This window comes from Nothoprocta perdicaria, unplaced genomic scaffold, assembly GCF_003342845.1.
Source record: "Nothoprocta perdicaria isolate Ctin4 unplaced genomic scaffold, notPer1 scaffold_175, whole genome shotgun sequence".
Taxonomy (NCBI): Eukaryota; Metazoa; Chordata; class Aves; order Tinamiformes; family Tinamidae; genus Nothoprocta; species Nothoprocta perdicaria.
In genome coordinates, this window is record NW_020454927.1 from 1,594,505 (window position 1) to 1,608,230 (window position 13,726).

Consider the following 13,726-nt stretch of genomic DNA (forward strand, 5'->3'; position numbering starts at 1 on the left):
TTTTTTGTTTTGTTTTGGTCAAAATCTCTTCTGCCTAAGCATACATTGCCAAAAACAAGTGATAAACATTCAGATGAAATACGTGAAATTAGAAACATCTTGTTACACCAGTATGGTAAAAATGCACCTTATTATGAGAGTAAACAAGAACACCAAAAGTTGGTTTGTTCCTCAGTAACACACGCAAAACACTTAACAGTCATGTAGTACAATAAAATATTCGGCTTCTAGAAATGGTAGCTTTTAGCAAATAAAGTAGCTATAATATAGTTTCATATTGCAAAATATAACATTTCCCACTGGCATTTACTTACTTGTGCTCAGCTGTTTGAATATTACACAAGAGCCTATTAAAATACCAAAATTCAGTATTAAAATTTTATAAAACCATTTTTCACTGCAATTAGCTTTAACCTGAATCTTTTGCCATGCTAGCTGATTTCTACTTAGGAATTGTACCAACTCAAAGCTGATCAGTGTTCTTTCAGTAGTTACTGGTATGCATGAATACAGGCAGTCCACTTTGATTAAAAAAAAAGAAAAAATTGCTTAAAATTCTTCAGTGATTACAAATTTTGGCAAATCCTTGAGGATTAAATATATAGTAATTCCTGCCTCTCTGCCTTCCTTCTAAACTCTAGCAAAGTCAAATATAACATGTGATAACGTTCTTGTTCCTATCACTGAAATTTCTGTTATACTCCTCACAYAAAATTATTTCAAACAATTACTCGAATATGTTGAAATCGCTTTTCTCTTTTCTTCTCCAGCTTGTTGATCTGCAGTGCTAAGGCCACCAGCAAYACAAAGCACAGACAACGAACCTGAGATTAAAAGCTGAAGATGCTCTCCCAAATTTTTTGCAGAGCACTTTCCACCCTTAACAGGTAATGTTTCTAGAGATAGGGATCTCTGAACACAGACATATCTATAGTGACACACTTCACATGAGAGCGTTATCTTGTGAGGCACCCTAGAAGTGCCACAAAAGACAAAGAGACCCCGGGTTCCCGGTGTATTGGACATTTCATATCAGTAAAAACACAACAAATGTATGTGGTTTTCAGCTATTCCTTCCTTTTTGAAAATGAAGAATTTAAGAGCTGCAAGGGTAAGTAACCCAATTACTCTGTATAAAAGCTATTTTCAGTTTATGGGCAATGTATCAAATTACAAATTTTTCAAGCATTCGTGTGAGCAGAGTGCAAGAGGCTTCACTTTTAAAATTTTGTAGACAATACAGAGGCAGCAATTTGKAGAAGTTTTCTGGGTTGGCACAAAGACAAGTGGCAAATATTATTTACAAAATAATGAATAAAAGCAAGGAGGAAGATATTCTGGAAAAAGGGCGGCAACTACATTAGTGGCGATATATGAAAGTGTTAGTTTACACATAGGAAATTTTTTTCCTTATATTTAGATTCCAATATTATATATTATGTATGTATTAATAATGTTATAATATTATTATATATCCTTATATTCCAAAATAATCACCCAACTACAGCTTGTGTTACTGATAGATCTTTCAGTTCATCAGCTGACCTGAAGAAAATAAGGGAAGTTTGAGTTGAATATTTAGCTTTTTACTCATGTATTTGTTTAATTTTTGATAGAAAAGATGATGACACTTTCATAAATCAATATATAGCTATGGTCTGGTGAAGAATTTACTTGTCCAAAGTATCAAGAATAGGAAAAGGAAAATAAAGGAGATGGTTCGGCAAAAATACCTGAACAAGAAAGTTTGAACTTGAAAGTTCTGAAAAAGAACAAGAGAAAGAACAAGAGAAGTTTGCCTGACAAGTGACMCTTGGAAATTTTTGTTCTTTTTTTTTTCTTCTCCCTCCCACTACTACTTTCACAGTAAGATACAGGTAATATCAAATTATTTACTTTCCTATTAATGAAGTAAAAAGTTCTCAACAAAGGAAAGCAAGAAAAACGGCTTTCTTAGCTTGTAGGCAACATTCTCTGTCCTTGACTGTGGCAGAAAATTGATTTTTTTCTTTACAACTGAGTTCTTAACAATTGGTAGCATTTGGATTTATTCTGGAATTCTGACAATACTGCCCCTGGAATTTGTCTCAGTAAACCAAAGTAGAGAGTCTGATTCAGATAGAACTGGGAGATGCCACACACATCGTATCTGGGATTTCTAACAGGCACAGAAGCAGAGAAAGGAGTTGTCTCAAACTGTCTGCCCACTGGCACCTCCTAACGTCACACACGACACAGAAGCACAGGGAGGCTGACTCTGCTTCACGTGTGACAAAACACTGGACCACCAGCATGCAGCACTGGCCAGCTGATTTAATCTACAAATATCAATATATCTTAGATACGGCATCCAGATTGGTGGGGTTTGGGTTTTTTTTTTTTTTTTTTTTTTTTTTTTTAACCAAACATAACACACTCGCACTGATTTGCTAGAGAAATCCTGCACAAGATTCTGTAACATTATGTCCAGTAAATGACTCAGAATTCAATCTTATCAAAGAAACATATTTAGCATCACAGATAACTTTAAAAAGAAAGGCATAAGAGACTTCAGATTCCAATGAATTCCCACAAGTAAAAGGATGCTATTAGGTAATAGGCTTTCTTAAAGCAGCTTCAGGAACAAATAATTATTATAGTAAGTAAAAAGTTAAATAAATTTAATACCCAAGGAGAAATTAATAATTTTGAAAAATTTATTTAGGATCTTTTTTTTAAGGTCTCAGAGGAGTTACAGAATCTTCTGAAACCACAGGATAGCTCTGTTGGCTTATAGCTAACACTTCCTTGGTGGAGCAGAAAGTTGATATATCAAAAAAAAAAAAAAAAAAAAAGATCAAATTTGGCCTAAGAAAGGCAACTATCTGCTTCACAGTTCTTATCTTAGATTTAGCCACTCAATCTGAAGTTTAGAACTCAGTCACCTTGGAAAAAAAGTGACATTTCTAGTCAAAATCCAACTGGAGTCCCTGAAACAGTTCCTGCCTTTTCTTAAGGGACCAAATTCAACGATAGCAGACTTTCAGAAATTAATTTTATTCTCTTGGCGAGTTTCAGTGATTCCAAAGAATTAAGAAGAGAAAGATAAAAAGAAATTATATTCTCTTCAGAAGGGCAGCAAGGGTGAAGCCTCCCTTTCCAAAGCCTGTCTTTGCGCACGGACGCAGTCTCTGTGGGCCCTGTGCTCAGCTGCAGGGTGTTTCTGGAGCAGCCCTGCGYGACCAGAGCGCTCGCCGGTTAAACACAAGGAGGGCGAAGGGGGAAACTCCTCTGAAGGATGAAGTCGGCAGGGCTGCAAGAGGGAGATTCACGGGTGTAAGCGCAAAGGGAGAAGCAAGGCGGGTGTCGCAGGACTTACCTGGCGCCCGGCCTGCGCGCGAGGCGGCTGCAGCGCCACCGCTCACATCCCCACACGCTGGGGCCGCAACACAGCTCGTGTTTGAGGGCCYCTAACGCACCCCGCGCCGGGGGAGAGAGGGGACAGAGGGGGCAGAGGAGGGAGAGGAGCGGAGCCCGTGGAGAGCGCGGCCGACAGCGGCGACTGCCACCATTTCCTCGAGGCAAACGCTCCCACAAGTTGTGAGAGGCAGCATTTCCAGCAAGGGTGGCCAGCTTCAGAGGTAAAGTTTGGACTAAATGTGTTGGAGAAAGAGACGACAGGTCAGCTGAGCACATCAGAATTAAAGCAAAAGGAGGACAAGGTAGCAAGTGCTGCCACGGGGAGCGTGTACCTGCACTGCACCTCTGTTGGCCTCCACGGGTGCCTGTTCAGAGCACTGTCCTGCTCGAGGTGCCTGCAAACTGGGCTCAGTGCTCCCCGAGACAGGCAGTCTGCACCCCGCATTTCCAGCCCCATGCACAGCACCAAAATTTTCAGGCAACATTAATAAAAAAATACAAAAAACAAACAGAAGAGCAGAGAGCAAGTGCAGCCAGTTACGATCCCACAGAGGAAACGCTTAGGAGCAACAGGGAGAATCCCTCCTGGTCGCCGAGAGCAGCAGCTGGTCAGGGAGATGAGATACATTAGTCCTTCAAAGATCTTCCGAGAAAGATTCTACAGTTCTGGATCTGTATCTGTATTTTAAAACAGTGCGTCAGACACTCAGGAGTGACTGAGGATGGATCTTAGGAACGGGGTAGGAGAGGGGAGCCATTCGAGTCAATACTCTTTGCTTATACCGACACTGGCAAGGACAGTTTGTTACTCGCTTCGTACGCCCTAAGACTTGCTCTTCTTTTAAGCTGAACCCAAAACCACCCCCAGACCACAGGTCATTTGGATTTACTCGGTGCACAGGAGCTTTCGGGGGATTCCCATCTGAACAGCCTGCCAAAGGGAAGGGCACAACCCTAAGGGGAAGCGCAGCCGGCAGAGCCGTCACCGCGTGTGCCTGAGGAAACCTTAACCTGGTGGTTTTAACCTGATAAATGGTACCCCTTATTTAGGCAGGGTTTACTAGCAGACTTAGTCGCTTTGGACTCGTGACCAACCCAGGGAAGGGCAAATCCCTGCAAGCGAGCTCAGCTTCCCGCCACACCATGGCTGAGCCTTTCCCACAGTCACTCTGCTGGAGGCAGCAAGGTGAGCCGCGCCACGCCGCGCCGGAACGCAGCATCCCAACCTCCTCCTCGCCCCCCGGGAACGCAGCATCCCAACCTCCTCCTCGCCCCCCGGGAACGCAGCATCCCACATCGCCACACTCCCCACATCCCCATCTAATACATGGGCTTCTGCAGCTACCTGCAGGAGACTCTGCTGCATAATCACGTGGGAAACTGCTCAGCTTTCAAGAGAGTCTTTTTTACACTCCATTTATAAGTAGAATTGTAAGTAAAGAAATCTGTAAACAGCTGTACAGCAAAGTGCAGTTAACATTTAGCATACAAAACGCTCRCCAGTGAGAAAACACCCTGTTTAACAAATTAATTCAAACATGTAATGAGCATTTCTTTTTATTTTGTTTGTCCTCCCTCCAGCAGAAAAAAGAAAAGGTCAACTCTTTTAAAGACTTCCTACCTCTGAACTGCTAGTGTTACTAGACAAGAACACCAGTAAGTCATGCCATTATATATATGGTTATATATACACAAAGAACCACAGCAAGTCCTGCCCTGCTTTCCTTTAGGTTTACTTCAGCATTATTGCAAAGGTTTTCCCCAGATATCAYGGGCTCACCTTCTTCAGAACTAATTTAAACTCCCAGACCAGCAACAGAAACAGAAATCAGATCCYTCTGTCCACATACTAAGAAATATTTTCTTACAAGCTGACCTTTTACCATTAAGAGATTAGTTTTGAAGAGGCAAAAACTATATACTCACACTACCTTTAATTCAAGTATAYGAAAGCTTTTTAAAGAACTTAATACATATTTCCCTTGTTGGGGAAGTTTTTCAAAATGACTCAATTTTTGTRATTTTGAAGCAGAAAAAATGGTGGGAGGACCCTACTTATAGTACAAAATAAATCTACTCAAAAAGCAAGAATCACAAAAATCAAAGAAAYAAACAACCCCAGACCTGAGTTTACTTTCATACTCTTCTGACCAGAGCAGAAGAATCAATCACATTTTGGAGAATTCTACCGCTCACCCTGCAARAAGGATTACCAAAAAACAAAAAAAGTTATTTTGACTTTCAAGAACAAAATGAACCTATCTCTAACCAGAAAAGCAATCAAACTAACACTTCTTTTTCATAAACACTTGAAAGACAGCATTTTCCATCCACCTCCACTTTACAAGTCTCTAAAGTCATTATATCTTCACATCAAAAAAAAATTTTAGTGGATAGTGAGCCCAATAGTATTAACTTCACAAACTTGAGAGAGCAGGTAACTGAAAAACAAGAATGTAAGCAGCTAAGTCCGAAATTGCATWTGTGTGTATCTGTGCTGGCAATGGCTTGGGGCAAGCACCATGAGTTGGGAGTGAGGGAGACCCAAGGGGTTTGGAGAGTCCTTCAGACCCCAGGAGCCGCATCCAGAGGAGGAGCAGGAGCTGCCTGGCCCCACGAGAGCTCGGSAGCTCCTGCTGCTCCATCTCCAACCTCAGCTCCTGCCTCTGCGCGCTCGGTACCACAGAGGGGCTCTGGTCCACACTGCCCTTTCCTTTTGATCAGGCTCTAATTTTATTTAACTACTGCTCTGGAAACATTCTGCCAGCTGCTAAACGCTGGCCCTGTCAGGCTGTCTTTCCCTTCTCAGGTTATCTTTGAGAATGAACACGAGAAGTGTAATTTCAAACCGTATTAATGTTTGAAGAAGAGCTCAAGCATTCCACCGGTTCAGTGCTGAGACTGGAACTCTCTCAGAGAGCCATTCTCTAAGCTACACACRGTTTTAATGAGAGGCGACCAAAAGCTGCATAATAGAAATAAAGATCCATCATGAATGAACATCACCGCAACAGAAACACAYGCCGTGATATTGTCAATATACATTTACCAGGGACAATATATTTTATTAAAGATAAGTTCTCAGTCAAATACTATTAAAGATAAGTCATTACTCAAATCCAAGCCTTTTCTCATATGTCTCACCCTAAATTAGAGTCACCAGGGAAAATAATTACAGGATTAATTATTGACACCATCACTTTTCTTTTTAACAGATAAACCCAAGAGAGATATCGGATGCAACAGTCAATTAAAAAAAGCTCTAAACAAGAAGAATCTAACCAAAATATTATGCAGGAGAAAGACCAAGTTATGTCTAAGAGTATAATATACAAATATTTAAACATAATATTTGAAAACGGTCACAAATATTAGAACTTGACAATGCAGAAACACTGGCGTGCTTACCTAGCATACGAATGTACAGCGCAGTCTGATCAGAGCTGTCATAGGAAATTGCCCCACGTCTCTACAACAAAAACAGAAAAATACAGAAAGTGAGTATACTCTACGCAAGTTAAAACGGATTCATTTTTAAATTTCGATGAAACAGAATACAGTAGCAAGTGTCCCTTCCCAGTTTGATTCTCAAAACTAATTTTGAAAGTTTGGTGCTGTATCCTTCAAATATATGTTCTGATTTTGTTTTGTTTCAGGATGCTATAGGGATGACAAAGGAAGGACACGAACTGATAGCAATGAAATTACCAGAAATGAGTCCAGTAGTGCTGAGTGTGGGAACAATACCCACAGGCATTTCTTTTCAGATGCTCCTCCATCATTTCCCATAATAAAAAGAACACAAAACGAGATTAGGCAGATGTGAAAATATGCTCCTAGTGACCTTCTAGAACATAATTCTTACATACTTGCAGTTCCTAATTGATTTATTTTTACCCATGGGATATTTGCTTCTTTCAAAGCTAAAATTGCTTTAAAAAGAAGTTAAAAGATTTCTCRAATCCCAGGAACTCGGCATATATTCTGCAAAAGGGGGACATGGCTGGCACACGCAATCCCCACTCCACCCAGTAACCTCTGCAGGCAAATCAAGGTAAAGCTGCAGGTAAAACAGGCAGGCATTTTAAACCAAGACAGCAAGCGATATTTCACATATGCCCATAAAAGCCTTAAAGACGTATCAGAATATCTGTGCAGCACAGAGACTCCTGCAAAAGACGTATTTCTCATCTACRCATAATATCGCTTATGTTCCACGCGGTTGAGGCCAGTGCGGTAACAGCGGGGCTGCCCACGAGCCTGGCAAACGGTCAGGAGGCCGCGCGAGGAGCCCCGGCACCAGCCGCCCTCCGCTTCCAGAACGCCTGAACAGCCTCCTGCTTTCTCCTCTCTCAGCACAAACGGAAAGCACGGGGCCATGGTCTGCACTGCGGGCGACTAAAACTTGCACTTATATTTAGTTGACTAATTCTACTCTGCCCTTTATCATTTCCAACATTAACTTATAGAGTTGTGTAGAGCTTTGAAGATCCAGCTCGCAGCTGGATGCCTTTTTCTTCTTCCTTTTGCTACTTGTCATCCTGCAGCCTTCATCTAGGCTATTTTTTAACCCTAGGCTCACTGCCACAACCCGACCTCGATTTTGCCAGTCCCCAAGAGCTGTTCCTCCAAGAAATAAGGACTTTTTGTAAGAACTCCTGTGAGTTTTACGCTGAGGCTGGTTACTGCAGCCCTCCCTGCGGGAACTGCAGAGTGAAGCCCCCCTGGCCCTCCGGGGACCCCCCGGTCCCCTCCGTGAAGCAGGAACAAGGGCCACACCAAAGCCTGGCAACGTGCAAGCTGGCGATGAGGACACGGGGAGCCAAACCACAGCAGGAAACAGCGCAGGAAAGAGACGCTGGCCCCCGAGAAGCCTCCTAAGGGGAAGTAAGAGGCTAAAGGAGTACATCATTTGGCGGGGGGATTACTTACATGCAGCTACCTATGAAGTGAACTGAATGCACAGACTGAAGATTAGTGGCCTCTGTCAGTGTGATTTGCACAACTGACAGCGCGTCAGGCTCCCAGCCCACGAGTTGCACGTAATTGTTTTATTATTTCTCATGTCAAAACAAGAAAAAAATCCTTACGCTTGAAGTCCGAGAGGTTTTTCCAAAGGTAAGCCTAATTTTTAATTACAGAAATGACCAAAGACCTAACTGCAAATGGGTCCAATTATAGCAGGTGTTGTAAAGATTACAAGGAAGGACTTCTTGGCCGGCACTTTCACGCTGTCTTCACACTTTTGTTCGGTATTTCCTTGGAAGATCATAAACCATGCAAATAATCCTTCCCTTGAATATGCTTGCCCAGTTTTTCTGGCAGCGACGCGCCTGTCCTGATGGGAAAGCTGGCAACACAACTCACAGGTCAGCAAACGATGCCCGTTTCCCACTAACATTTCCAAATTTGCTCCTACAGCCTGTCCTCGCATTTCCATGCACTTCGGCTGCACTTTTGGCAACGTGGTGCACTTCAGACCACCGCCTAGGGCCGCTCAGCACCGTGAGTTAGTGCCAGCTTGTGCCCTGCACCTGCCCAGCACACAGCTCTCTGGGCACGACCTGGGCAGCTCTGGAACCCAGYGCAGGGAGAGCTCAGCACACAGGCAGACGGAAGAGCCATCCCCAACCGGAATGGGGCTTTCCAAGAGGGAAAACAATACGTGAAACCAATTTGAAGAGAAATCTCTTTCAATGTTTTAGCTTAAACTACAATAATAAACCCAAGTATGGTATCAAATATGTTAGCCTATTTTTTAAAATGCAATCCGCTTGTTTACACAACATTCAGTTCTGCAAGAACTCTCCAAGGTTTCAAAAGAAACTCTGGCCAAGGCAATCTTTTAAAAGTACCTTCCAAAGCTTGGTTTCCTAAGGAAAAAGAGAGGTAMCACTGTGTAAGCATCACCAATAAAACCTGAAGAGCAATGGGACAATTTCAGCTCATGTGGCTAGAGGGGCAGAGGTCCTACAGAGACTTAATTCATACAAACTGTGAAATCTGACAGCTGGATAAAGAAAACAGCCCTCAGCAAGTGCCATGGAGGGAAGGCTCTGGGGCGGCTGTGGGGCAGAGCTGGCAGGTCTGGGGGCAGGGCCAGTGGAGCTGAACRCTCCGAGGTCTCAGCAGCTTGGGATAGGTAGGGAAATAAACCCTAGAGGCTCCTGGTGCCCCGCAGCACCTCATACTCTCCACAGTAAAGGACTGCGCTAAATCAGGCACTGCAGGCCGAGCTTTACCACCCCTTTTAYTGCTTTAAGTCATCCTGGCTGCATATTTACACTGCGCTACCCTACGCTCTTCCAGAAAAGCGTAGCAGCTCGCACCAGGGGAAAAAAAGGGAAGTCATTTAATCAGCTGCAGTTCCTCGAGATTCGCTGCTCAGATTCAGCTTTTCAATCACTCGAACCAAACAGATTCAAAGCTGAGGGTTTTTTACTGGGGCGTGAACTGACCCCTGCAACGAACTCGTGAGTGGAAGGGCAAAGAGCTCGTGAAAAAATAAACTTTCTGTAAAGCATGTAACAGSCCAGAGAATTTAATCACTACGGTTCTCCCCTTGATGCCCATCAAACACATGCCTTCCCCCATCAGTAACGGGAGGCCTTCTCCCTGCAGGCCTCTCACTGGGATCTCAGGACTGTAACACTAAAGTCTCCCTTATTTAGGYGGTTGAGGTGACTGCAGTATTTGCTGTTTCAACCTTTAGAAACCTCTGGCTAGTAACTTAAAGGACAGAATCTGACTCAGGGCCCCTCGAAAAGCATACGAGCTCTCAGAGGTGGGCTATGAGAATCAACCACAAAAGGCTAACTCCAAATATGTTTATAGAAACTGTGCTTAAATCCAAGCTCCCGTCGAATTATTCTACCAAAATGACCTTTTCTCTTTACTGACTTTCTTCCATTTCATGAGTTACGTGATCTCCCTTAGAGTAAAACAGGGTTTCTACAGCTCCCCCACCTCTGGGTGGTACCTCAAGCGTTGGTTCCACCCACAACCTAAGAGCACCCCAGGTCCCTGCCTCAGACCCTTGGGCCTCACTGCACCAGGCAGAATTCCTGGTGCTCAAACAGAGCTCAGTGACCATGTGTTCATACAGATTCCCTTCTCAAGCACAAGGATAACTTGATCCTGTGGGAATATCTGTTCTCCTCAACGTGATTCAATAAATTCCTCAAATGATGTGGGCAGGTTTTTACTCCTCCAATCCTTTCCACACACAAGGACACTGCTCAGAACCGAGTGGGCTGTTTTGCTTCTGCAAGGAGATGCATGTCAAAAAGAAAGTAATTGGACATGCTGGGCTTCCACCTTGAAAACTTCACCTCAACTTCACATCACAGCAGCACTGATTCTTCTGAAGGACATGGGAAGCAAGGCCTTCATTGCTCCTGTGAGTTACCAKATCTTTAGGGAATGGGAATGGATGAAGTTCAAGGTAAAGTGGGAGATAAATTAATGGTGGATGAACTACAGTAATAAATGCATTCCCCCAAAACCGGCAAAGGGACTATTTACCAAAGGGATATGTGAGGACAAATCTTCCCTGAAAAAATTTCTCATAGCAGAATAGGGAGCTAAAGGCCGCTCCATAAGACCACCACGTCAACATAACACAGGGCTATGTCTTCAAAGGGCAGCCCGCTGAGCGGCCCCGGGCAGGGCAGCCCGTGGAGGCAGCGCACCCGAGCGCAGCCCCCAGCACCCGAGGGCAGCCCCCAGCACCCGAGGGCAGCCCCCAGCCCCTGAGGGCAGCCCGTGGAGGCAGCGCACCCGAGGGCAGCCCCCAGCACCCGAGGGCAGCCCCCAGCACCCGAGGGCAGCCCCCAGCACCCGAGGGCAGCCCGTGGAGGCAGCGCCCCCGTCGCTGTCCCAAGCCAGCGCAGAAGCTTCCACGGGCACCAGGGGCTCTCAGAGGGGCCGCCCCGCGCGGGGCGCCGGGAGCGGCGGCTTTGGTCCCCATCGCTCCTGCAGCAGCCCAGAGTTTCCTCCGACACTCCGGAGCAAAGGCAAGCTACCRGAGGGCAGGAAAAGGCCCCGGCACGCATTTTTACTCATTTCTAAGTTATTTGCCAGACGATCAAAGGCAGCAGCTGTTCGTGGAAGGAGAAAGTGAGAGCGGCTCTGCAGAAGCTGTTACAGCAATTGCCATTTTCTAGCTACGCTAGTTCAAACACACACACCCCAACACAGTGTGAGACACTGCATGAGGCAGCTCATCAAGCACAAGTCCGCAGACTGAGAAACCACTTACACTGGATTTCTCTATGACTGTATTTCAAAAGACTGTCATTGATCATGACAGTTCATGACATTGATCACGAGTTCCATAGTTCCTGGAACTATTCCAGTAATTAAGAATCCCCAGAGCCCCACCAGATAAACTTTTTCCAGTGAAGTACAAGGAAAAGTCCCTTTAAAGCAATTAAACTGTTATTAAACTGAGGAAAGCCACTGCAAAAACAAGCCCTAATTAATAAATTAATAAATATTACACTGATTTTCAAATTGATCATTATGAAAGTTTATCAAACTAGAAGAAAATACATTTAATTTCAGCAATGCAATGCAGATCAGTATCTCCAATGCAGATCTCCTTTGTATAGGTACATATAAAATTTCTGAGTGTCATGGTWTTAGTATTTCTTCTGTATAAAGCTGGTTCGCATCATCAGTCCCACGAGATGGAAGACAACCACTGATGAACTTARGTATTGTTTGAACGGCAGCAGTTATATCAGCTTGTAAGGACACGTGATAGATGGGCAGCACTATTGCCTTTCTACATACACAGCCGTAACACGCAGCATCRGAAGATTTACCCAGAGTTTTGTTATCATAAAAACTTCTAGATTGAATAAAAATACACAAAACAACAGCTTGAAAAACGACCTGCAGTTAAGTATAGTCCTTAAAAAAAAGTGACTCAAGACTGAAAAACACAGTAGCATCATCTTTAGAAACGAAATCAGAAGGGAAGGGGGGTCCAAAAGCAACAGTGAAGTAGGATGACTGGATGAAGGCAACAAAAAACATAAGGTTTCATGCTTAATTGTACTATGTCAAAAATCTACAGACTAAAATATGGGTATAATTTTTAAGCTGGCTTTCTGTATAAAGTTAAAAAACCCCTACTGTAGTAAAATGCAGTCGACGGACTAGACTATTGCACTAGCTGCAGACCTCTGGTACCTGGGATCCGCCTTCAGCCACAGCTGAAGATTTATTCACCTTTTCTGGTCTTTCTCTTGATGTAGYAAAAGTATCACAGTTGCTAGCAACTAAGTCTGACTTTTCTGCATTACGTAATTTAGGACTGTACTGGGTTTAAGTAATTCAGGACTGTCCTGGCACTGCCTACRGGGCATGGGCACAAGTACCTGGCAAAGCTCATCTTCACAACAGAAGCAAATTCATGGCTGTTTGCACTCTTATTAATCATACAAAATACTTGMAACTTCGTATATAATTAAAAAAAGGCCCTTCTAAGCACATGCTTCATGGTTTTTTCCCAGTTCCCACCGATTCCAGCTTGCCCTCACRGCTGCAAGTGCAAAGCTGCTCTGTGTCCTGCGGCATGACCTGCAGCTTGGGCAGGGAAGGGGCTCCCTGGGCTCGCAGCCGCAGGGACCAGCCCAAGGAAAGAGGCGGTTTCCTCCTCGGAGCGCTGGGGACGAGGCTGCTAATCCTGCCCCACAGCGGCGTTCCCGTAACACGAGCAGCACCTGAGATGCTCATGGGAGCCCAGAGCGGGAGCRGGAGCTGCTCCTTCAGCCGAGCAAACCAAACTGGTATTTCCACTGCCCGTAACCCTGGAACCGGCAGGACACAAAGGGATATCCTGTCCAGGAAGCAAYGCGCTCCCGTCTGTATTGCCTTTGCTGGCTTTAAAATCCTCCCCCCGTATTTTCACATGAAGCCTTTGAAGTGCCGCAAATTGGAAGATTTATGAGGAGGGAAGRCAAACCAAACCCTGCCATTCTGAAGCCATTTCGGATCCCTTTTCCCACTGCTACAAACACTGTCTTCATGCTTCAAGAGTGGGGAAAAAGACCTCCTAAACTGAGGATACAAAGTCAGGTGTGAACATTTCAGAAACACAGTATTAAGTTGTCAGTATCTGCAAAGCAGCTTAGAGTTGAAATTAAAAAAGGAAAATAAGCACTTGCAAAGAGAAGCTCTCAATGTTTTGTTTGCTCTCGGGCTACTTATAAAGTCCATCTAGCTAAAGCGCAGGAATGAAAGGGCCCACCCTGGAAGCGATCCCTTTGATAAGGATCAACCCCCAGATCAGCATGATTCTCATCAGATTCCCCACAGA

The 13,726-nt window shown here is 44.2% G+C and overlaps 1 protein-coding gene across 1 annotated transcript in view; it reads right to left on the bottom strand.

Annotated features, from left to right (window-relative positions):
- The window catches only part of PDE7A (phosphodiesterase 7A), a 41,545-nt gene that overhangs the window by 24,198 nt on the left and 3,621 nt on the right, over window positions 1-13,726 (bottom strand). The window contains exon 2 of the mRNA XM_026036282.1: window positions 6,808-6,868. Coding sequence (XP_025892067.1) covers window positions 6,808-6,868 — 61 coding nt within the window. The remainder of the gene's footprint in view (window positions 1-6,807; window positions 6,869-13,726) is intronic.